This window comes from Moschus berezovskii, chromosome 25 (genome assembly GCF_049115385.1).
Source record: "Moschus berezovskii isolate FMDL1 chromosome 25, NW_MosBer_1.0, whole genome shotgun sequence".
NCBI lineage: Eukaryota > Metazoa > Chordata > Mammalia > Artiodactyla > Moschidae > Moschus > Moschus berezovskii.
This window is the reverse complement of record NC_142484.1, coordinates 51,437,362-51,463,314: the sequence shown is the minus strand read 5'-3', so window position 1 is coordinate 51,463,314 and position 25,953 is coordinate 51,437,362. Positions and strand designations below refer to the sequence as shown.

The following is a 25,953-nucleotide window of genomic DNA, read 5'->3' as shown; positions in this document are numbered from 1 at the left end:
GGTTGCTGTGAGTGTAAATGCATCTTTTCTCCATGATTTAGTTATCTGTTTGAGAGAGGAAAAGTCTCCATGACTTACCTACCAAATAAAATACATCGATTAAAAATAAATAAAAGCAAAAAAAAAAGAGGCTTGAGCTTCAAAACATTTGCCAAAGAACTGCCTCAGACTAGGAGCTCCATCCTTGCCTTGTAAGCTTCTAGTATTCAACCTTTCTATGTTAATTGATTGATCAATTATGAATCACCCCAAGGGATGCCTTTGGAACAATTACTTTTAAAAAATTCACTCTTCAAGACCAAAAAGGGGACTAGAGGGAAACAGCCAAATAGTTTTAATCCATAGAAAGAGCATTCAAAGCTAGAGATGGCTGGAATAATTTTAGGGACATGGTTACTTACTCATGGGCCCTCCAGGCTTCTAAAGAGCTACATGACAATGCTTTCCCGTTTATGTTTGGCAGTGAGTATAAATCAGCGAGTGCTGAAAAGCTGAGTCATTTCACCTATTGCCGCCCCACCCTCTAAGCTGAAAGGAGTGCCCAAACATGGGTAGAGTAGCCTGTCAGCTGGAAGTCAGACATTTCCTCTTCGATCTTTCCTTTTTAAAACCACTTTGTTGATGTATGACTGAAACACAAAAAGCTGTATATTTAATACACGTAAATTGATGAGTGTGGAAATGGTATGCATCTGTGAACATATCACCATAATCAAGGCTTTAAGCTCCTCTTTGTTCTTAGAAAAGAAAATTCTTCCTCTGTTGAAGGGATGATGAGCATACAAATAGTGGGCTGCCTGGAGACCAGCACAGGCAGAGGAAGGTCTGGCCACCTCTGTTGTCAGAAGGGTCTTCTCTTTGTTTTTACAGAGGGTCACTGTTTCTGCCTGAGCGTGCTAGGGTACCCTATGAACCAATGGTTTGGGCTCATCCGGAAGGGATAATTTGGGAATATTTAGACATGATAGATGCTATCTCTGTGCACTGAAGATAGTTAATGAGACCCACACTCTCATTCACCTCTGAGAACAGAGTCAGCTAGAGGAGATTTGTTGATCCAATAATTTCCCTGAGTTAACATCTTCCAATAATTTGATTTTGTATGATGATTTTATGGTGAATTTAATTAAAATATGCATATCTGATGCCAAGGCATCTAGAAAATTCAGCTTAAAAAATCATATGGTTCTCAGTCAGATATGATGGTTGCTGTTTCTGTTTCCTTTTCATCTGGCATAATGTAGACCTACCACTGGAAATGAGACCCTCCTCTGCTCAAGGGCTTAATGAAAAAAATACATTTAGCTTTAAGAGTAATAGCTTTTGTATATTGCACCTTATAGCTTATGAAAACCTTTAGGGCAAAAGCCATGACTTCAGAAGATTGACCTAATTTGAACTTTGTCTAGGCAAGTAATTAGTTCCTTTTAAACTGGGCTGGGAGAAGATACATATCGATGATTTTTCCAGGAGTGACTATCCTCTAATAGGTGTGTACAATAGGGGAGACCCAGAGAAATCATTTCTTGGCAGCAACTTTACAAGTTTCTTTTTGTTTTTGGACATGACAGATGAGTTTCAGATGGTATTTTCCCCCATACGTAAATATATTTACAAGTAATTTATTCCTCTTAGGGTCTTATTTTTAAATGCTATAGACGGTTGATATCTTAAAAATCCACCTGACCGGTTATTTTGTAATAATTACGGAGGTTTGCTAGCAAACCAAAAGCAAACGCTCAAGCATCGCTCTGAACGCCAAGCCATTTCTCTTCCAGGCGTCTTCAGGGTCTTTGGCTCCACCCTGCACCACTTGGCGAGAGGCATGCATCAGATATATGAGGTCAGGAGCTGCGGCAATAAGGACCCTCCTGAACAGCCCTATGGGACGATAAGAACCTTTTACATCGCCGCTGAAGAGGTAGAATGGGATTATGCCCCTAACAAAAACTGGGAGTTCGAAAAGCAGCACTTGGACGCAGGAGGGGAAAGGTACCACAGCCCGAGCCAACGCCGTCTCCGGGGTGGGTTCGCACAGGTGCGTGGACGTTCGGCAAACGCGGAACCTAAAAGGGCCCGGGTGCGGTCTGCCCTGTCCTGGCGGACAGACATGTCACCCAGGAACACGAAAGCCTAGGGAAGTCGCCGGCCCCCTCCGAGGGAGCGGTCTGAAGCCAGTGTGGTCCCCGAGAGGCTGGCGGGCCCCGCGCGTGGGTCTGAGCGAGCGCGGGGCAGGTCAGCGCAGGGGCTCGCCTCCCGGGGACCCGGGGGACGCGGTGCGGAGACGCAGGGCCGCTGCGCAGAGCTGGGGGGCGCTGTAGATGGGCGGGGTTGGGGGCCGCCGGCGGTCACTGGCGCCGGGACACCCGAGGGGCGGGGAAAGCGGAGAGCCCTGGGCTGGGCAGGAAGGGCAGGTCCCCTTGTTGGCCTGGTCCCCAGAGCGTCCGCGAGGCTGGCCCTCCTGTGGAGGCGCTGCCCGTGCAGAACACAGACGAATCCGCGGGCTCGAGGACCTCGCACGCTGCTGAGCACGGGTGCCCTCCGGCCAGGCCTTCAGGGCTGAACTGTCTGGAGGGCAGGCCAGCAGGCCTCCTCCCTAGGGTTAGCAGCTTCTGCCTGGGTGGCACCGCCCCATGTATGCAGGTGAGGGCTGGTTCACTCAGTCACTGGCAGAGGTGGAGTTGAACACTGACCTTTTTGAAGGACAAATCCGTGGTCTCATCACCATGCCATGCTGACGTTCATGCCCTGTACCTCTTTGATATTTATTATCACACTTCCCTTGCCCTCTGTTCCCCAGCCCTCATGCACCTTCTGTGGTTATGACCCCCTCCAACTCCTCTACACCAGCTATTAGGAATCGTAGCCTGTTCTGTTTTTCTTACTCGGTCTGTTTTGAGGGTTCAGGCTCATGGAAAGCGTATAATGGTGCCACCTTGTGGATAAATGAAGAAATAAAATCACTCCTCAGTTTTAAAAGATGTGCCTCAAGGGTAGGATGATTTAAAATTCATTCAAAGATTCACCAGGTTTCCCTGGTAGCTCAGCTGGTAAAGAACCCACCTGCAATGCAGGACACCCTGGTTCAATCCCTGGGTTGGGAAGATCCGCTGGAGAAGGGGTAGGCTACCCACTCCAGTATTCTTGGGCTTCCCTGGTGGCTCAGACAGTAAAGAATACGCCTGCTATGTGGGAGACCTGGGTTTGATCCCTTGGTTGCGAACATCCCTTGGGAAGGGCTGCTGCTGCTAAGTTGCTTCAGTTGTGTCTGACTCTGTGAAACCCCATAGATGGCAGCCCACGAGGTTCCCCCGTCCCTGAGATTCTCCAAGCAAGAACACTGGAGTGGGTTGCCATTTCCTTCTCCTATACACGCACGCATGCATGCATGCTAAGTCGCTTCAGTCGTGTTTGACTCTGTGCGACCCTATGGACAGCAGCTCTCCAAGCTCCTCTGTCCACAGGATTCTCCAGGCAAGAATACTGGAGTGGGTTGCCTGGATGGGTAGCCCTTCCCAGGGAGAAGGAAATGGCAACCCACTCCAGTGTTCTTGCCTGGAGAATCCTATGGACAGAGGAGCCTGGTGAGTTACAGTCCATAGGGTCGAAAAGAGCAGAACCTACTGAAGAGACTTTGCACGCACGCATATGCGCCATACACAACCCACAGACTTTCTTGAGATCTTTACCGTGGAAAAACATAGCAGGGTACAGAACAACATATGGAATCTGAAGGAATGCACGGTGGTGGGGTGTGCGCATGTGCATGGGTGAACATGTTCCTGAGGTTGGTTGGTCCCAGGAGAATGTAATCTCAGAGTGCCTTTAGGAGTCTCTGACTAAGTCTGGCCCTATGCAGCACCCAGCAGGGTTTTGTTTTCTTTTAAATTGAGACTAATTGCTTTACAATGTTGTGTTGGTTTCTGCCGCACATGAATCAGCTGTAAGTATACATATATCGCCTCCCTCTCGAGTCTCCCTCACCGCTCTCTCCCCATCATTGGTGCCTCCAGGCCATCACAGAGCATCAAACTAACCCCCCGTGTTACAGAGCAGCCAGCTGGTTATCTATGCAGCATCAGCTCCCTATTTCACACAGGTGATGTGTATGTGTGTCAGTGACACTCGCTGAATTTGTCCTGCCTTCTCCGTCTCCCATTCGGAGAAGGCAGTGGCACCCCACTCCAGCACTCTTGCCTGGAGAATCCCAGGGACGGGGGAGCCTGGTGGGCTTCCGTCTGTGGGGTCGCACAGAGTTGGACACGACTGAAGCGACTGAGCAGCAGCAGCAGCAGCAGCTCCTTCCCCCATTGCATCCACAAGTCTGTTCTCTGTGTCCCAGCAGGGCTCTACAGCAGTGGTGCCCAAGAGTGGACCGTAGGCCAATACTGGACTGCCACATCTAAAGCCCCAGAGATGCTTTCAAATGCAGATTCCTGGCCCCACTTCCACAAAGTCTGATGTAAAGGACCAGCTCCCCAGGGATATCCTGATCAGAGTCAGGTTTTGGAAGCACTACTCCAGTGCCCACACCTCCAAATCATGCAGAAGCACTCAAGGTTTTTCTTCCCTCTAACAACTTTAATTCCTGTTGCTTCTGATTTGCAGACATGGAGATATATTCATGAACCACACTGAAAACTGGATCGGCTCTCAGTACAAGAAAGTGGTTTACAGGGAATACACCAGTGGAGAATTTGTGGAGATCAAAGCTCGACCGCCACAAGAGGAGCATTTGGCACTCCTGGGTATGGCACAGATCACAGCCGTGCACTGCCAGCACACACATACACGCACACACACATCCGGTTAGACATCTTCCCAAGAATGAATGGAAGAACAGAGTAGCCTGACTGCATTCATACAAGGGAGACAGCCTGCTGCCCTCCCATCATCAGGGAGCATGCTGTGTGCTCAGCTCACACAAACAGTAGCATAAGAAGACCAGCAGATGACACACAAACAGGAATCCCTGTCATCCAGGCAGTCTAACCATCTCCTGCTGCCATGAAGGTCCTTGGCCACCCCTCTGCTGAGCCAGGAAACTTTCATCTGAAACACCGATGCCTCAGAACAGCAGCCAGAGTGTTTACATGGCTTCTCCAAGGTTCTCAGTCATCCATGGCCACTGCCTTCACAACACACCATGAAAATCATTCTGACAAAAGAGAAACCTTTTACTCGAGAAGCAGTGCTTGGGTGAACAGCATGGATTCAGTTCCGGTGGCCCTGATTTCCTGGCCTTCTCAGAACTGACTTCATCTGTCTGATGCCCTGAGCTGCCCATGAGATTGGATAAACTCTTCCTGCTAACCTTCCCCACTTGTCCTCACCTGAGTGTCACCCCATCGTGAAGATGAGATCTTAAAGCAGAGGGCTAATCTAGATGACTTTTCTGTTTTTAAATGTACAAGACAACTTATATAAATACTAAGGCTTTAATATGTTTCTTATCAAAATAATGCATCACACGATTATTAGATTCATAAATTATTAACCGGCCCATCCATCTTCACCATCTGCTAACATCAGTTCCCAAGCTTGCTTTTCATACCAATGAGTCATCTCCCATGGGAACATTCCTTCTTTTGAATCTCTGAATCAGAGAACAGATCTCTGAAGAACGGGTGCTGATTCTGCAGAGGGGGCTGGGCTCAATTTGGTTTGCTCAGGAAAAGGACACAGACCAGCGACTTCATCAGTCAAGCTCAGCACCACTTCAGTCAGGGGAGCAGAAGGCCCATCTGTCCATTTGCTGCAGATCAGGGAGAGGCCTGAACCCCAGAAACTGCCAAAGCCCCCGGACAGGCACACTGGTCATCACTGCTCCCTGTGACCCACCAGGCAGTAAACCAGAAGGCATTCACCCCTTCTCAACAAAATAGCACAGCATGTGCAGTTGAAGCGGCAATGAAAATACGTTGATTTTCTTACATGTATGCATATGCCCCATCTATAACTCTTCCCAAAACTACTTTAAAAACCATGCCTAAATTTTTCTTTTCTGGCTTTATCATTTAAAAAAAAAACAGTGTGCTTTTCAGACACTGTCTGATTCATACTAAATATTTGTTTTAAAGATAATAGTAGTCCAACAAATTTTAGATTATTTAGGCCTTTATCAGTACAGTCCAGGACTGGTTCTGGGAACTTCACGGTCATCAGAATGCTCAAGTCTCTTGCAGTAAATGGCTTAGTACTGTTGGCCCTCTATGTCTGCATCCATGAATACCGACAGCCAACTGCATTTCTCAGGAAAGCATTAAAACCACGGTTGAACCAGTGAACAATGGATGTGTGTGGTCAGACTCTCAACTGTGAGTGTATTTCCCTGTGAACACAGTGTGCAGATACATCCCTAGAACCTCAGGGACCAGATCTGTGGTGCTTCCACTGGAAGTCTGTTTCTACCTCTCTCAAGGGATCCCTGTGTGAGTGATGCTCTGTCAGTGTGGCTGAGCAAACTGCATTTGTGTCTTGTTCTGGGGACCAACGGGCACCTGTGCTGGGTGAGGGCATCCCATGGCAACGAGGGTACAGACCTCTCCAGGGATGTGTGTGCCGATTTCCACTGGCTCTCATGCTGGTTAACAGAAACGTGTACACACAACTTTCTGAAGAGTGCATGTCTCATGCAGATATCCAAATACTGAGAAATAGCATTGGATGTTTGCACGTGCCTTAGTGAAATCACCATATTGATCATAAATCAATATGTTTATGTTTTAATTTTATTGTCTTAGAAATTCCTTTTATACTCATTATTTCATTGCATCCTCACTATTATTATATTTACCAGATAATGAGCAATTTTAAACTAACCAAAGGTTACACACGGGGATTACAATGAAAAGTCACCACGTGTTGTGGATAGTTTTTCCTGGAGAGTATGTCTCAGCAGTAGTAAAAATGTAAGCATTTATTGAGTACTTACTATGTCTCAATTTACTGAAATTAGCACTTTACATATGTTACTTTATCTAATCCTTACTGTAACCCTTTGAGAAAGGTAAGACCATGTTACAAATGAGGAATTTGACTCAGGTAGGTTACTTGACTTATTCAAAGCCTCTCTAATAAGTAAGTGAAGGAGGCAGGATTTGAATCCAGATTGATCCAACTGCAAAACATGACATGATATTTAATGCTACCCAATGTCACCTGCTAAAGGAAATACACTAATAACAAGGCTAACCTTTGTTTATTTTGTCAAATACACGTGAATTACACCAGTGTTGAAAAGAGCAACGATAATGCACACAGACCTGTGTTTTGCCTTTAGGCCCAATGATTCACGCCGAGGTGGGGGACTCCATCCTGATCATATTTATGAACAAGGCCAGTCGGCCCTACTCCATCTCAGCCCAGGGTGTGGAGGACATGGATAGTGGGAAGCAGCTCCAAGTGCCTGTCACAAAGCCAGGTAACTGACCCCAGAGGTCTGCGCCATGCCGATGAGTACTCCAGGCTCAACTCCTTTATTGCTGATCTCTGAGGGGTCTTGGAAAGCTCATTGTAACATCATTACTCCATCATTACGTTCCACCCATTACCCCGATATGAAATTACTATTCAGCCAATGACTGTTTGTGGAGTTTCTAGGGCTCAATTAGAGACCTTAAAGGGTATTAAGACATAATAACAGCTAGCACATATTGAATATTAACCTTGTGCCAACTTTTAAATTTAGAAAAAAATGTAAAAACTCACTTATTCTTTTTTTTTTTTTTGTAGTTAATTTATTTTTTATTGGAGGCAAATTATTTTACAATATTATATTGGTTGGTTTTGCCATACATTGATGTGAATTTGCCCCGGGTTTACATAAGTTCCCCCTCCTGAACCCCCCTCCCTCCTCCCTCTCACTTATTCTTATAATAACTCAGGGAGGTAGACAGTAACATATTTCATTGAGCCTGATACCACTCATTATAATGGCCATTATTACTTTGTTATTAAAGGAAAAAAAAATGTGCTGTCAGGACTTCTCTGGTGGTTGAGTGGTTAAGAATCTGCCTCCCAGTGCGGGGGACCTGGTTCAGTCCCTGACCGAGGAGCTAAGACCCTGTGTATAACTTAAGTCTGCACAACACCCCTACTGACCCTGAGCTCTGGAGCCCACGCACTGTAACGAAGATCCTGTGTGTCGTAACTGAGACCCAAAGTGGCCAAATACATAAATACACTGTTTAAATGCTGCCAATTAAACTTTAACATGCCACTGATGGAAAGATGCATCTTGGCATCAGATACGCTGCTGCTAAGTCACTTCAGTCGTGTCCGACTCTGTGAGACCCCATAGATGGAAGCCCACCAGGCTGCCCCATCCCTGGGATTCTCCAGGCAAGGACACTGGAGTGGGTTGCCATTTCCTTCTCCAATGTGTGAAAGTGAAAAGTGAAAGTGAAGTCGCTCAGTCGTGTCCGACCCTTAGCGACCCCATGGACTGCAGCCTACCAGGCTCCTCCATTCATGGGATTTTCTAGGCAAGAGTACTGGAGTGGCTTGCCATTGCCTTCTCCAATACGCTAAATCACATCCTGTTATTGATGGAATCTGGTAGTGGTACGTTTATTTAACAGGTGACTGAGGCACAGAGGTGGCTCAGAGGTTAATGCGTCTGCCTCCAATGCAGGAGACTCGGGTTCGATCCCTGGGTCGGGAAGATCCCCTGGAGAAGGAAACGGTAACCCACTCCAGTATTCTTCCCTGGAGAATCCCATGGATGGAGAAGCCTGGTTAGGCTACAGTCCACGGGGTCGCAAAGAGTCGGACAGGACTGAGCGACAGAACAGAACGGACGCACAGAGGAGTAAAGAGCTCAACCAGGACAGACGTTAGGAATGGTGGAGCCGGTGTGACCTCAGGACCCGAGCTCTCTACCATGCATTTCTCTCAAGATGCTTCAAATGAGTTTGGAAGAAAAAAAAAAGACAAGATGAATCATTTCAGCAATAATACAGATTATACATGTTGAAATTCTAAGTGGTGAAGGTTTTCAAGAATATATCTGAGAGGGTTGATAAAATTTCAGAGAAAGAAAATCCATGAAGCCTCGTTTTTGAACTGTGGTGCTGGAGAAGACTCTTGAGAGTCCCTTGGACTGCAAGGAGATCCAATCAGTCCATTCTAAAGGAGATCAATCCTGGGTGTTCATTGGAAGGAGTGATGCTAAAGCTGAAACTCCAATACTTTGGCCCTGTCATGTGACGAGTTGACTCACTGGAAAAGACTCTGATGCTGGGAAAGGTTGGGGGTGGGAGGAGAAGGGGACGACAGAGAATGAGATGGCTGGATGGCATCACCGACTCGATGGACATGAGTTTGAGTGAACTCCGGGAGTTGGTGATAGACAGGGAGGCCTGGCGTGCTGTGATTCATGGGGTCGCGGAGAGTCGGACACAACTGAGCCACTGAACTGAACTGAACTGAACTGAACTAAGAAAAGCTTTATACAAGAGATAGAACTCTAATTGTTTTTTTAGTTGAAGTATATAGTTGATTTACAGTGTTGTGCCAAACTCCAAAGTATAAAAAGTGACTCAGTTATACACATGATATCACTTATATGTGGAATCTAAAATATTGCACAAGGGAATCTATCTACAAAACAGAAACAGACTCATAGACATAGAGAACAGACTTGTGGTTGCCAAGGCACAGGGCAGGACAGGGATGGACTGGGAGTCTGGGGTTAGTTCAGTTCAGTGGCTCAGTCGTGTCCAACTCTTTGCGACCCCATGAACTGCAGCACGCCAGGCCTCCCTGTCCATCACAAACTCCTGGAGTTTACCCAAACTATTGTCCATTGAGTCGGTGATGCCATCCAGCCATCTCATCCTCTGTTGTCCCCTTCTCCTCCTGCCTTCAATCTTTCCCAACATCAGGGTCTTTTCAACATCAGAGTCACCTCTTCGCATCAGGTGGACAAAGTTGGAGTTTCAGCTTCAGCATCAGTCCTTCCAGTGAAGGACTGATTTCCTCTAGGATTGACTGGTTAGAACTCCTTGCAGTCCAAGGGACTCTCAAGAGTCTTCTCCAACACCACAGTTCAAAAGCATCAACTCTTTGGTGCTCAGCTTTCTTTATGGTCTAACTCTCACATCCATACATGAGTACTGGAAAAACCAGAGCTTTGACTAGATGGACCTTTGTAGGCAAAGTAATGTCTGTGCTTTTTAATATGCTGTCTAGGTTTGTCATGGCTTTTCTTGCAAGGAGCAAGTGTCTTTTAATTTCATGGCTGCAATCACCATCTGCAGTGATTTTGGAGGCCAAAGAAATAAAGTCAGTCACTGTTTTCATTGTTTCCGCATCTGTTTGCCATGAAGTGATGGGACCGGATGCCATGATCTTAGGTTTTTGAACGTTGAGCTTTAAGCCAACTTTTTCACTCTCCTCTTTCACTTTCATCAAGAGGCTCTTTAGTTCTTCTTCACTTTTGCCATAAGGATGGTGTCATCTGCATATCTGAGGTTATTGATATTTCTCCTGGCAATCTTAATTCCAGCTTGTGCTTCATCCAGCCCAGGGGTTCTCATGATGTACTCAGCTTATAAGTTAAATAAGCAGGGTGACAACATACAGCCTTGATGTATTTAAAAGATGCATTGAAAGGCGAGAAGATCTCACAATAAAATGAACTTCCATAAATTTTACACAGTTGAAATGTAGTTGTAATAAGTGTTAAGAGCCCCTGTTACAAAATTGATAGCAACCACATAGGTATAATATGGGGGAGTTACATTCCATTTTACCTCTTATGACTACATAATAATATTATTATAATACTATCAGTTCAGTTGCTCAGTCATGTCTGATTCTTTGCGACCCCATGGAATGCAGCACGCCAGGCTTCCCTGTCCATCACCAACTCCTGGAGCTTGCTCAAACTCATGTCCATCGAGTTGGTGATGCCATCCAATCATCTCATCCTCTGTCATCCCCTTCTCCTCCTGCCTTCAATCTTTCCCTGCATCAGGGTCTTTTCCAGTAAGTCAGTTCTTTGCATTAGGTGGCCAAAGTATTGGAGTTTCAGCTTCAGCATCAGTCCTTCCAATGAATATTCAGGACTGATTTCCTTTAGGATGGACTGGTTGGATCTCCTTGCAGTGTAAGGGACTCTCAAGTCTTCTCCAACACTTCAAAAGCATCAGTTCTTCAGTGCTCAGCTTTCTTTATAGTCCAACTCTCACATCCATACATGACTACTGAAAAACCATAGCTTTGACTAGATGGACCTTTGTCGGCATAGTAATGTATCTGCTTTTTAAATGCCATCTAGATTGGTCATAGTTTTTCTTCCAAGGAGCAAGTGTCTTTTAATTTCATGGCTGTAGTCACCATCTGCAGTGATTCTGGAGCCCAAACAAATAAAGTCTTTCACTATTTACATTGTTCCCCATCTATTTGCCATAAAGTGATGGGACCAGATGCCATGATCTTAGTTTTTTGAATGTTGAGCTTTAAGCCAACGTTTTCACTCTCCTCTTTCACTTTCATCCCGAGACTCTTTAGTTCCTCTTTGCTTTCTGTCATAAGGGTGGTGTCATCTTCATATCTGATGTTACTGATATTTCTCCTGGCAATCTTGATTCTAGGTTGTGCTTCATCCAGCCTGGAATTTTGCCTGATATACTCTACATATAAATTAAATAAGCAGGGTGACAATATACAGCCTTGACGTACTCCTTTCCTGATTTGGAACCGGTCTTGTTTCATGTGCAGTTCCAACTGTTGGTTCCTGACATGCATACAGGTTTCTCAGGAGGCAGGTCAGGTGGTCTGGTATTCGCATCTCTTGAAGAATTTTCCACAGTTTGGTGGGACCCACCCAGTCAAAGGCTTTGGTAGAGTCAATAAAGCAGAAGTAGATGTTTTGGTGGAACTCTCTTGCTTTTTTGATGATCCAACAGATGTTGGCAGTTTGATCTCTGGTTCCTCTGCCTTTTCTAAATCCAGCTTGAACGTCTGCAAGTTCTCAGTTCATGTACTGTTGAAGCCTGACTTGGAGAATTTTGAGCATTACTTGGTAGTGTGTGAGATGAGTGCAATTGTGTGGTAGTTTGAGCATTCTTTGGCATTGCCTTTCCTTGGGATTGGAATGAAAACTGATCTTTTCCAGAAATGGTGTGGATCTAACAGAAGCAGCAGATGTTAAGAAGAGGTGACAAGAATACACAGAACAGAAGAACTATAACAATGCTATAGCAATTTCAATAAAGATCATTAAAGCAAAAATTTAAAGATGTAAAAAATAAGAAAAGAAAACAGTCTAATGAATCAAAAAGTTAGCAAGGTACCTGTCCAAGGATGGGGTTGTGGGAAGGAAAATCTTTACTGGTTACTATTCCAAATTCTGCCACTCCCTACTCCCAGTATCAAAAGCTGCTTCAACCTGCTTCAAGAAAGTTTTCATGAACATGTAAATGTCTATATACAGAGACAGAAGTAAATTTTGGAATCTTTTTATAGTGGACCATCGTGTAGCCATAAAATGACATTTAAGAAAGATTTAACAAACAAGTTTTAATGAAAAAAAAAGTTTTAAATTACACGGGAAAGACTTGTTAAGCAAAATACAAGTATAGAAGAAAGACCAGAAGGGAAATAAGCCAAAGTGTTAATAACGGTTTTATCTTCATGGTGGTATTTTAAACAGCAACGTGATCATCTTTTCTACTTCACATTTTTTTGTACTTTCTTCTTCCCTTCTTGCTTTGATGAAGAGGGAAATGGTTTAAAATGGATCCAAAAAAAAACTATTAAACATATTTATTTTTGATGGTTGAAGCAGCCTCAAAGGGAGCATATCAGGCATGAGGGTTGGGGTGGGGCTCTGGTAGGGCTGTGGGCAAGCTGGTGTGACCCCTCCTGGTGGATGTACCCTGATGGTGAAGAGTGACAAGGGACACAGTTCCGCTCCTCTAGGCTGACTGGACTTCTAAGAGTCCTAGATATGAGGGCTGTCAGAGTAGGAAGAAAAATGATTATAGATTGTGGCAATGGAGCATTTTTTCTTTTTTTAATGGGAGCCAGAGATATTCAGTCCCCACAGGAGTCTCAAATAAGTCTGAAAGGTTTGGGAGAACCCAGAGATTGGGGGTAGGAGCAAGAAACTAACTTAGTTCAGGCAAGTTGGATAAGAAAGTTTAATCAGGGCATGCATGTGATGAAGAGTACAAGTTAGCATTTTAAGAAAAGTAAGCTCCCTCGGGACTCTGCCATCTTGGATTGGATTGCGCTAATCTGCAAGAACTCCAAAATTGCAACTCGCTTCTGAACAACCATTGACAGGAGAATGTTGGATCCCACCAAAAAAGGATACCCCATGCACAATAAAGGAAAGAAATGGTATGGACCTAACAGAAGCAGAAGATATTAAGAAGAGGTGGAAGAATACACAGAACTACACAAAAAAGATCTTTATGACCCAGATAACCACGATGGTGTGATCACTCACCTAGAGCCAGACATCCTGGAATGTGAAGTCAAGTGGGGCTTAGGAAGCATCACTATGAACAAAGCTAGTGGAGGTGATGGAATTCCAGTTGGGCTATTTCAAATCCTAACAGATGATGCCGTGAAAGTGTTGCACTCAATATGCCAGCAAATTTGGAAAACTCAGCAGTGGCCACAGGACTGGAAAAGATCAGTTTTCATTCCAATCCCAAAGAAAGGCAATGCCAAAGAATGTTCAAACTGCTGCACAATTGCACTCATTTCACAAGCTAGGAAAATAATGCTCAAAATTCTACAAGCCAGGCTTCAGCAATACGTGAACCGTGAACTTCCAGATGTTCAAGCTGGATTTAGAAAAGGCAGAGGAACTGGAGATCAAATTGCCAACATCTGTTGGGTTATAGAAAAAGCAAGAGAATTCAGAAAACCATCTGCTTCTGCTTTATTGACTATGCTAAAGCCTTTGACTGTGTGGCTTACACCAAACTGTGGAAAATTCTTAAAGAGATGGGAATCCCAGACCACTTTACCTGCCTCCTGAGAAATCTATGTTCAGGTTAAGAAACAACAGTTAGAACTGAACATGGAACACTGGACTGGTTCCAAATTGGGAAAGGAGTATGCGAAGGCTGTGTATTGTCACCCTGCTTATTTAACTTATATGCAGAGTGTATCATGCAAAATTCTAGGCCGGATGAAGCACAAGCTAGAATCAAGATTGCCAGGAGAAATATCAATAACATCAGATATGCAGATGACACCACCCTTATGGCAGAAACTGAAGAGGAACTAAAGAGCCTCTGGATGAAAGTGAAAGAGGAGAGTGAAAAAGTTGGCTTAGAACTCAACATTCAGAAAACGAAGATCATGGCATCCGGTTCCATCACTTCATGGCAAATAGATGGGGAAACAATGGAAATAGTGAAAGACTTTATTTGTTTGGGCTGCAGAATCACTGTAGATGGTGACTACAGCCATGAAATTAAAAGACACTTGCTCCTTGGAAGAAAAGTCATGACCAACTTAGACAGCACATTAAAAAGCAGAGACATTACTTTCCCAACAAAGGTCCGTCTAGTCAAAGCTATGGTTTTTCAGTAGTCATGTATGGGTGTGAGAGTTGGACTATAAAGAAAGCTGAGCACTGAAGAACTGATGCTTTTGAAGTGTGGTGTTGGAGAAGACTCTTGAGAGTCCCTTGGACTGCAAGGAGATCCAACCAGTCCATCCTAAAGGAAATCAGTCCTGAATATTCATTGGAAGCACTGATGCTGAAGCTGAAGCTCCGATACTTTGGCCATCTGATGCGAAGAGCTGACTCATTGGAAAAGACCCTGATGCTGGGAAAGACTGAAGGTGGGAGGAGAAGGGGATGACGGAGGATGAGATGGTTGGATGGCATCACCGACTAGATGGACATGAGTTTGAGTAAACTCTGGGAGTTGGTGATGGACTGGGAGGCCTGGTGTGCTGCAGTCCATGGTTCACAAGGAATTGGACCCGACTGAACTGAAGCCCCCTCAGATTTCCTCTCTCCTTCTTCTCCCCTTCCTCCATCTTCTTCGTCTTCTTTTCATTATATCACTCAACAAACATTTACTGAGCATCCTCTTTTTGTTGAGAACTTGGCTTCCAGGTGGGTGGACAATGGATTGTTTCAACTTTAATAACCCACACTTGCATTTAGAAAGTCACTTGCATTTAGAAAGGTAAATATCAGCTGTTTATCTTGTGATTACCAAGGCATGGGGTAAATCATGGAAACTAGACCTAAGATGATATTGCTAACCAACTGCTTCATGAACAAACACAGACCAAAGTTTCATGCAAGTCTTCATTACTTTTGCTTTGTGACTCAGATTCAGCTATAAATTGTTTGTCCTTATAGGGTGAGGATGGGACTCAGATAGTTCAAAAGGAGATAATTTAAATGAGCCTTTTACAATGTGATTATCTTGATAACTCATGAGTAATATATAGTTACTCTGCAAGGCTCTGGGCCAGTCGCAGGCGATTCACAGATATGGGGCCTGACCAGAGGGAGTGCATGCGTTTGTTGCTAGCATACGTACAAACTAACTCTTGCATGGTGGCTCAGATGGTTAAGAATCTTCCTGAAACATGGGAGACTTATGTTCGATCTCTGGGTTGGAAAGATCCCGTGGAGAAGGGCATGGCAATCTAATTCGGTGTTCTTGCCTAGAGAATTCCATGGACAAAAGAGCCTGGTGGGCTATAGTCCATGGGGTTGCAAAGAGTCGGACATGCCTGAGTGACTAACACTTAGGGGTTTCCCAGGTGGTGCTAGCAGTAAAGAACCTGCCTGCCAATGCAGGAGACATAAGAGACATGGATTTGATCCCAGGGTCAGGAAGATCCCTTGGAGGAGGGCATGGCAATCCACTCCAGTATTCTTGCCTGGAGAATTGCCATGGACAGAGGAACCTGGTGGGCTATAGTCCATTGGGTTGCACAGAGTCGGACATAACTGAAGCGACTTAGCATGCACACATGTATACAAACTAACAATTATTGACCGACCTCAACGTGAGGCACTTTCCTAGATATTTTATTTCATTTAATCCTCACAACAGTTTGAAAACTGGGTTGACTAATCTACTTTACAAATAAGGAAACTAAAGGTCTGTGAAGGTTCAGTAGCTTGTCAAAAGTTAAGTGAAAACCAGGCATGGGTCTGGAGTGGGTAGCCATTCCCTTCTCCAGGGGATCGTTCCTATCCAGGGTCCAAACCCAGGTCTCCTGATTTGCAGGCAGATTCATTACCATCTGAGCTACCAGGGAAGCCCTCACTTTTCAAAGGTCAGTGAGGTAAAGTAGCTTGTCAAAGGTTGAGTGGAAACAAGTCATTAGGGTTGAGATTTGAAACTAGGCCTCTCTGAGTCTCTCTGGTTCCAGCTAGATCTCACATGCCTGCAGATTAGAATTGCCTGAGAAGCTTAAGGAATATATTTGTACACCAATAGTAGATTGCTGATATTCTAATTTCATTGGTTTGGGATGAGGTATGAGCAGTGAGGATTTACAGTGCTCCCTGGTGATTCCACAAGAAGCCAAGGCTGAGGCCCGTGGCAACTCAAGTGCGCGCAAGCATAACTCTTGGGAAGGAGATAAGAAATTTGAGGAGAAAAACCATCAAACTAGGATGGAAGGCTATAGCCTGAAATGAAAATCTGTCATGGTGAACCTGCAGAAAGTCAACGTATGAGTTTAACAGGAACATTTCTATTGAATGGGTAATTCTCCCCAGCAGTAACTTTAATCAAATATACAAAGAATCTGTTTGTATTTCTTCAGGTAAATTGTCTGGAACAGAGATCACATAATTAAAAAAATTTTTTTTCTATTTCTTCTTGTTTCAGGAGAAATAAAAACCTACAGATGGAATGTCCGTAAAAGGTCTGGTCCAGGGCCATCTGACCCAAATTGTATTCCATGGGTTTACTATTCAACAGTAAACTTTGTGAAGGTAAGGTGGAGAGAGCTGCCAAAATGCTCCAAGTGATATGGTTTTCAGTTGACCATTCAAGTTATCACAATTACGGTGGGTATATATGAAGAGGTGTATTGGTTTCAAGCAGGGGTCTCAAACTATGGCCATGCCCATTTGTTTGCATTACTGATGATGAAGTTGAGGAGCTGTGATGGAAACGATATGGTTCACAAAGTAAAAAATTCTTGCTATGTGAAGTGAAGTGAAAGTTGCTCAGTCGTGTCTGACTCTTTGTGACCCCATGCACTATACAGTCTATGGAATTCTCCAGGCCAGAATACTGGAGTGGGTAGCCTTTCCCTTCTCCAGGGGATCGGCCCAACCCAGATCTCCCTCATTGCGGGCGGATTCTTTACCATCTGAGCCACAAGGGAAGTCACCTGCTATATGGCACTTTACAAAAACAAAGTTTGCTGGCCCTTGATCTAAAGTGTAGGGGAAAAAAATAAGATCTCAAATTACTAAATTTAGAACTTATAAGGAAGTTTGAAGCAAGAGAAGATACGCAAATTAGATAACCAAAAAAATAAATATATATTTTAATTTTTAACATGGTTTATGATGTTACCCAATTTTAAAATCCTTACCAGTACCATCAGGGCTCAGGAAAGAAAACAAACTCCACAAAAACTTAGTAACTGAAACTACAAACTATTTGAATGATAAATAGGCTAACTTTACTTAGAAATTAAAGGCAAAGATTCAGTATTGAACTTGAGTCAGATATGAATGTATAAAACATCTAGTCTTGAATTATATCTCATAATTGAAGTCCAAACTAAGGTCATATCTGATATAATTAGTGTCTTTGAGGTGTACTGGACAGCACAAGAGTTCAGGAGAAACATACCAGACACTTGAAAAAAAAACAAAAACCAAAGTAGAATCATGGGAAGTCCACAAACAAATATTTATTGAGCTGTTGTGATGTGCAAATGACCTCACCAAGTACTATGAGGGCTGAAAATATTCTTGTCTTGAAGGACTTTATCATCTTTGGGGGAAATAATACATGTGCACATCCATAATTATATCACAATTCTGAATCTGGTGACTTTTGTAGGACAGGTTCGATCCCTGGTCCGGGAGATAATATCCCACAGGCTGCAGGGCGGGGTCAAAAACCAAAACGCTCTTACACTAGAAGGATGGTGGATAGAATGAAGAGAAAGTCACAGAACGAAGAGACACCGTGAAGGGGCAAAAATGTAAGATTTGATAGCAAATGAGATGGGACGACCCTGGCGGAGGAAATGGCGACCCCCTCCAGTATTCTTGCCTGGACAATTCCATGGACAGAGGAGCCTGGCGGGCTACAGTCCACAGGGCTGCCAAGAGTCCAACATCACTTAGCGACTGAGCACACACGCGCGCACAACGTGGGGCACAGTGAGGACACTGAAAATCACGACCTAAGTGACAGGGAATATCATAGTGCTACTGACAGAAACAGAGAATTCAGGAGAAGGACACGGGGAGGGAAATACTAACATTCACCCTAGAAAGGCTTCTTAGCATATGAATTGTTGCAGGAGGCTTCCAGGTGGAATATTTAAATAGGCAGATGGAAATGTGGGAGTTCAAAAGAAAGCTCAGGGCTGAATAACTCGATATGAAAGTCATTCATGGGCTCATATCAGTTCCCAAGAAAACTTTACCCATAGAAAATGAAATATAAGATTTGTATATAGTTATACATACAATCCCACTTGGGTATCACCTCACACTGGTCAGAATGGCCATCATCAAAAAGTCTACAAATAATAAATGCTGGAGAGGGTGTGGAGAAAAGAAAACCCTCCTACACTGCTGGTGGGAATGTGAACTGGTGCAGCCACTTTGGAGAACAGGATGGAGGTTTCTTAAAAAACTAAAAACAGAGTTAGCATATGATCCAGGAATCCTATTTCTGGGCATATAACCCAGAGAAAACCATAATTCAAAAAGATACGTGCAATGTTCATAGCAGCACTATTTACCATAAACAAAACAGGGAAGCAGCCTAAATGTCCAGTGACAGATGAATGGATAAAGAACATGTTGTGTATATATATACACACACACACTCAATGTCTGAATATTACTCAGCCATTTAAAAAATGAAATAATACCATTTGCAGCAACATAGATGGAACTAGAGGTGATTACATTAAGTAAAGTCAGTCAGACAAATATTATGTGAAATCACTTATATGTGGAATCTAAAAAAATGACACAAATGAACTTACTTACAAAATAGAAATATGCTTACAGACATAGAAAACAAATTTATGGTTACCAAAGAGAAAAATGAGGGGTGGGGGATAAATTAGGAGTTTGGGATTAATAGATACACACTGCATACAAAATTGGAGAAGGAATTGGCAACCCACTCCAGTATTCTTGCCTGAAGAATCCCAGGGACAGAGGAGGCTGGTGGACTACAGTCCATGGGGTCACAAAGTCGGACATGACTGAGCACACACCACCACCACATACAAAATAGAGAAACAACAAGGACTTACTGTAGAGCACAGGGAACTATATTCAATATCTTGTAGTAACTGATAATGGAAAAGAATCTGTAAAATAATATATATATGCATATATATATGCATAACTGAATCACTTTGTTGTACATCCGAAACTGATACAACATTGTAAATCTACTATACTTCAGTTAAAAAATATAGTCTCACTTGGGGCTGGCATGCGGGGATGACCCAGAGGGAGGATAAAGGGAGGTGGGAGGGGGGTTCAGGAGAGGGAACTTATGTAAACCCGGGGCAAATTCATATCAATGTATGGCAAAACCAACCAATATAATATTGTAAAATAATTTGCCTCCAATAAAAAATAAATTAATTACCTAAAAAAAAAAAATGCTCTGGCGGCCAAAAACAAAACAAAAAAATATATATATAGTCTCACATGAAAAACACACAGGAAAATAGAAATAAGCATTCATTTATTCAACAAACATTTATGGCACACCTTCTATGTAGTAGATAGCCGGGCTCTGGAGACTCAACAATAAGTAAAGACCACAGCCTCAGCCCTCATAAAGCTCTCAGCAAATTTTTAGAAATAATCTTAAATTTTAGCAAAGATCGCCCTGATTCTTCAGGGTTTCTTAGTACTTATTTCACGGTCAATTGTCTTTTAGTCTTTTTTGCAATGATTCTTACAAGCAACTAATCTGTGTTATTAAATTATTTAAAGCTCTTCTAATTCACTTTATTTTTCTTTCAGGATACATACAGTGGTTTGATGGGTCCTCTGATTACATGCAGGGAAGGAGTGTTGAATGAAAAGGGAAGAAGAAGCGACGCTGATTATGAATTTGCTCTCTTGTTTTTGGTATTTAATGAGAATGAATCCTGGTATCTGGATGACAATGTTAAGAAGTATCTTAATAAAGATCCACGCGATTTTAAGCCCTCTGATGATTTTGAGGAGAGCAACAAAATGCATGGTATATCAGAGGTTTAAAAAGGAGACCCTTGTTGAGATAAGTCCATAGAAATCTGTGGAAGGTCCCAGCCTCCTTCTCTGAGCCCTTCTCCATTCCCACGGGCACCTTGACAGAAGACAGTCCTCCAAAGCTTTCCTTCAGAGGGAACCAGCCAAGCCACTGACTGGCTGCCAGCAAGGCCTGGACCATCTGCTTAGGCAGCTGTGTCTCTGAATGCTGGGATCCCTAAACTATAAGACTGTAAAGTAATTTCTAGGAAATGAATGATCACTTATTGGTATATTTCTCTAAGAATACAGGATAACCTGTACTTGATCAAATTTAAGGGCCTGGTTTAACTGTCCCTAGAACTTGAAACACTATCACCAAATTTCTGTTTTAATGTGTCTGTTATTTAATTCTTTGAAATTTAAGGTACTTCTTGTTTTTTAAGTGGAAGTAATGTGTTCTAATTGACATATCTACACACTCTCACCAAGACCTACTTTTGACCAACAGTGTGCAAACAGATAGGTCCTGCCAAGATAAGAAAGCTAGTTAATTGCTAACATTGATTAGAATACAGCAACTGATTTCTGATTCAGCTACTCTCTCCCCTACAATTCTGCCTCCCTCTATACAGAGTCGGACATGACTGAGCAACTTCACTTTTCACTTTCACACATTGGAGAAGGAAATGGCAACCCAGTCCAGTGTTCTTGCCTGGAGAATCCCAGGGACGGGGGAGTCTGGTGGGCTTCCATCTATGGGGTCACACAGAGTTGGACACAACTGAAGTGACTTAGCAGCAGCAGCAGCAACTTGCCCCAAGCTAGTTCTCAGAAAATGTAATATTAATTGAACCTTTTAATTGGTTCAATTTTGATTTCCATAAACTTGATTCTCCATGCTTGTGTTCAGTCAGCTGTAGAATGGTATAAATCTGGGGACCCCACACGTGAGTCTGTAATCCACTCCATAAAAAGACTATTTCAAATAAACAACCAACCAACCAACGTGTACTGCTATCCAAGAGACAGTTTTTAAAACCAAACTTCTATTTCTCTTTTCTTGCTCTTTTTTATAAAGATTTCTTACTAATTTGAGTTTTGGGTCTAAAATGGTGGGGCCATTGGTAAGTGTGAGTGGGATGGTTACATGTTTATCAGGCAAATGAAAATGTTGGTGACATAAAGATCTTGAATTGTTTCTAAAACCAGATTAAGGAATCATCACTAATGAGAGGCTGTTTCCTTTTACCGTCTTAGCTATTAATGGGAAGATTTTTGGGAACCTTCATGGACTCGTCATGAATGAAGATACAGTGACCAACTGGTACTTGTTAGGATCCTGTAGGAGATGAAGTGGACATACACACCATTCATTATCATGCTGAGAGCTTTCTTTTCAAGGTACATGTAAGAGAAATGCTTTGGGGAAGACATTGAATTAACAGATTTAATATATTTCCATTGTGAAATTAGAGTTATTTGACAATAAGGCTTTCACAAGCCACAAGGGGTGGTAGTGAATGCTAGAGAATGGAACAGAGAAATATGATTATGTCCTTCCCGTGACAGATATTTCTTAATATGTATTTTATTGTGCTTTTTTAAAAAAAACAAAACAAAAACCAAAAACTCTCTGAGCTTCAGATGAGAGTTTTCTTATCAGTTGCTGCTGCTGCTAAGTTGCTTCATTCATGTCCGACTCTGTGCGACCCCAAAGATGGCAGCCCACATGGGGATAATCCCATGTGGAGTATGCTACTAATATCGCAAATGAAGGCATCCACAGTATTTTGTCCCTTTTCCGTTTTTTTCTTTTCTCTGTTTTCTTTCTCTTTCCCTCTCCTGTTTCTTTTCTGTGTGCTTAGCCAACAGAATAGCTCTCTCTAGTAAATGAGATATTTCAAGCTTTGTCTTGGTTCCGAAATGTTACCTTGACTTTTGCCCTAGTGGACTGGGCTCTACCACGTGTGGCTTCCTGCCTTTCAAGCATCAAGCTATACCATCTGAGTGGTGACTCACCTGTGGAGCAGTTTAAGAAACAGATTGCCAGGCTCCACCCAACACCTGATGAATCAGAATCCCTGGGATAAGGTCCAAATGTCTGTCATCTCAGGTGCTGTGCAGTCTACAGGAAGTAGATAGAAATGAATAATCATGTCTAATCTGCAAAGAAAACCTGTACTGCTACTTTTCCAGTCACACGGAAATAAATACCAACTAATGAAACATCTAATATCCTCTCCCCTCAGTATATTTATTCAACACAGTTTAAGACAGAAAGTACTAAGAGTGATTATATGAAGTTTCATATATTAAGTTCCATATATTAAATGCCTATGATGCCTTTCAGAATTTGGCTGTTTTAATCCATATTTTGAAAATTATATTAAAATACATAAAATTTATAAAAACAAAATTATTTTATGTACATATAAAATTATTATATACATAAATATTTCAAACTAAGGTATAATTTACACTGAGTAGAATGCACCCTGGGGCTTCCCTGGTGCCTCAGCAGTAAAGAACCCAGCTGCCAATGCAGGAGACATGGGTTTGATCCCTGGGTTGGGAAGATACCCTGGAGAAAGAAATTGTAACCCTCTCAAATATTCTTGCCTGGGAAATCCCATGAACAGAGGAGCTTGGCTGGCTACAGTCCATGGGGTTGCAAAGGGTTGAACATAACTTAGCGACTAAATGACAACAACAAAATTCACCCTGTTTAGTATACAGTTCTGTTATGATAAGCACATACAGTGGTGTAACCAACCCTAATCAAGATATAGAACACCTCCATCAACCCCTAAAATGTCCCCTTCGCACCTTCTAGAGTCAGCTCCTTTCCCTTGTTTAACCCCTGGCAACCACTGATCTGTTTCCGTCTCTATAGTTTCGCCTTTTCTGAAGTGTCTTGTAAATGAAATCATACAGTCTATAGCATTATTAGTCTGGCTTGTTTCATTTTGTATCGGCATTTAACGTGCACCCACCGCGTTGTATAAGCAGTTTGTTCCATCCCGTTGTTGAACAGTATTCCATCGTACGAATGTATTGCAGTTTGTTTATTTGTTCCCCTACTGAAGGACATTTGGCTTGTTTCCAGTTTGGAGTTATTAAAAATAAAGTCATTACAAACATTTGTGAACATGCTTTCATGTGAACATAAGTTTTGTGAACATGCTTTCATGTGAACATGTTTTTCCTTTCCCTTGAGAAAATGCCTAGGGGTAGATTGCTAGTTGTTGTTGTTAAGTTGCTAAGATGTATTTGACCGTTTGCAACCCTATGGACTATAGCCTGCAAGACTCCTCTGTCCATGGAATTCTCCAGGCAAGAATACTAGAGTGGGTTGCCATTTCTTTCTCCAGGGGATCTTCCTGACCCAGGGATCGAACTCATGTCTCCTGCATTGGCAGGTGGATTCTTTACCACTGAGCCAGCAGGACAGGTGGTACATATATGATTAACTTCAAGAAAACTTCCAAACTGTGTTCCAGAGACACAGTATACTTTTCTCTCCTACCAGACATGTATGAGGGTACCACTTTTCCACATTCACATCAACACTTGCTATCTTTCATTCTTATTTTTTCTTCAGTTCAGCTCACTCGTGTCCGACTCTCCGCGACCCCATGAATCACAGCACGCCAGGCCTCCCTGTCCATCACCAACTCCCAGAGTTCACTCAAACTCATGTCCACAGAGTCGGTGATGCCATCCAGCCATCTCATTCTCGGTCGTCCCCTTCTCCTCCCGCCCCCAAACTTTCCCAGCATCAGAGTCTTTTCCAGTGAGTCAACTCGTCGCATGAGGTGGCCAAAGTACTGGAGTTTCAGCTTTACCATCAGTCCTTCCAATGAACTCCCAGGATCGATCTCCCTTAGAATGGACTGGTTGGATCTTCTTGCGGTACAAGGGACTCTCAAGAGTCTTCTCCAGCACCACAGTTCAAAAGCATCAATTCTTCGGCGATCAGCTTTCTTCACAGTCCAACTCTCACATAGCCATCCATTTAAGCATTGGGTTGACCACAAAGTTCGTTCACATTTTTCAATACTAGCTTATGAAACCTGAATGAACTTTTTGGCCAACCCAATATATATATTGGTATCTCATTGTTTTGGATGGCATCACCAACTCGATGGACATGAGTTTGAGTGAGCTACGGGAGTTGGTGATGGACAGGGAGGCCTGGCGTGCTGCACTCCATGGGGTCACAAAGAATCAGACATGACTGAGCAACTGAACTAATAGTATAATAATAATATTATTATGTAGTCATAAGAGGTAAAATGGAATGTAACTCCCCCATATTATACCTATGTGGTTGCTATCAATTTTGTAACAGGGGCTCTTAACACTTATTACAACTACATTTCAACTGTGTAAAATTTATGGAAGTTCATTTTATTGTGAGATCTTCTCGCCTTTCAATGCATCTTTTAAATACATCAAGGCTGTATGTTGTCACCCTGCTTATTTAACTTATAAGCTGAATACATCATGAGAACCCCTGGGCTGGATGAAGCACAAGCTGGAATTAAGATTGCCAGGAGAAATATCAATAACCTCAGATATGCAGATGACACCATCCTTATGGCAAAAGTGAAGAAGAACTAAAGAGCCTCTTGATGAAAGTGAAAGAGGAGAGTGAAAAAGTTGGCTTAAAGCTCAACATTCAAAAACCTAAGATCATGGCATCCGGTCCCATCACTTCATGGCAAATAGATGCGGAAACAATGAAAACAGTGACTGACTTTATTTGTTTGGCCTCCAAAAATCACTGCAGATGGTGACTGCAGCCATGAAAGTAAAAGACACTTGCTCCTTGCAAGAAAAGCCATGACAAACCTAGACAGCATATTAAAAAGCACAGACATTACTTTGCCTATAAAGGTCCATCTAGTCAAAGCTCTGGTTTTTCCAGTACTCATGTATGGATGTGAGAGTTAGACCATAAAGAAAGCTGAGCACCGAAGAGTTGATGCTTTTGAACTGTGGTGTTGGAGAAGACTCTTGAGAGTCCCTTGGACTGCAAGGAGTTCTAACCAGTCAATCCTAGAGGAAATCAGTCCTTCATTGGAAGGACTGTTGGTGAAGCTGAAACTCCAATACTTTGTCCACCTGATGCAAAGAGCTGACTCTGATGTTGAAAAGACGCTGATGTTAGGAAAGATTGAAGGCAGGAGGAGAAGGGGACAACAGAGGATGAGATGGCTGGATGGCATCACCGACTCAATGGACATTAGTTTGGGTAAACTCCAGGAGTTGGTGATGGACAGGGAGGCCTGGCGTGCTGCAGTTCATGGGGTCGCAAAGAGTTGGACACGACTGAGCCACTGAACTGAACTAACCCCAGACTCCCAGTCCATCCCTGTCCTGCCCTGTGCCTTGGCAACCACAAGTCTGTTCTCTATGTCTATGAGTCTGTTTCTGTTTTGTAGATAGATTCCCTTGTGCAATATTTTAGATTCCACATATAAGTGATATCATGTGTATAACTGAGTCACTTTTTATACTTTGGAGTTTGGCAC

General features: G+C 43.0%; 2 protein-coding genes and 1 long non-coding RNA gene across 13 annotated transcripts in view; 2 read left to right on the top strand and 1 right to left on the bottom strand.

Moving 5' to 3' along the window:
- Positions 1-21,811, top strand: part of LOC148773952 (ferroxidase HEPHL1-like) — a 39,589-nt gene extending 17,778 nt beyond the window's left edge. The window contains exons 7-12 of the mRNA XM_088832019.1: positions 1,779-1,992; positions 4,609-4,748; positions 7,283-7,423; positions 16,842-16,948; positions 20,204-20,426; positions 21,674-21,811. Of these exons, the coding sequence (XP_088688145.1) occupies positions 1,779-1,992; positions 4,609-4,748; positions 7,283-7,423; positions 16,842-16,948; positions 20,204-20,426; positions 21,674-21,768 (920 nt within the window). The 3' untranslated portion in view covers positions 21,769-21,811. The remainder of the gene's footprint in view (positions 1-1,778; positions 1,993-4,608; positions 4,749-7,282; positions 7,424-16,841; positions 16,949-20,203; positions 20,427-21,673) is intronic.
- Positions 1-25,953, bottom strand: part of LOC148773950 (ferroxidase HEPHL1-like) — a 158,439-nt gene that overhangs the window by 15,889 nt on the left and 116,597 nt on the right. For 9 of the 10 annotated variants that reach the window (XR_016036283.1, XR_016036281.1, XR_016036282.1 and 6 more), the window contains one exon: positions 22,436-22,541. Coding sequence is in view for 1 of the 10 variants with exons in the window: in XM_088832020.1 (XP_088688146.1) it covers positions 22,489-22,541 (53 nt within the window). In the remaining 9 variants the exon portion in view is untranslated. Of the gene's footprint in view, positions 1-21,813; positions 22,542-25,953 lie in introns of those variants that run through there. The other variant, XM_088832020.1, reaches the window with a different exon arrangement.
- Positions 1-25,953, top strand: part of LOC148773951 (uncharacterized) — a 145,631-nt gene that overhangs the window by 30,617 nt on the left and 89,061 nt on the right. The gene's annotated exons all lie outside the window — the stretch shown is intronic.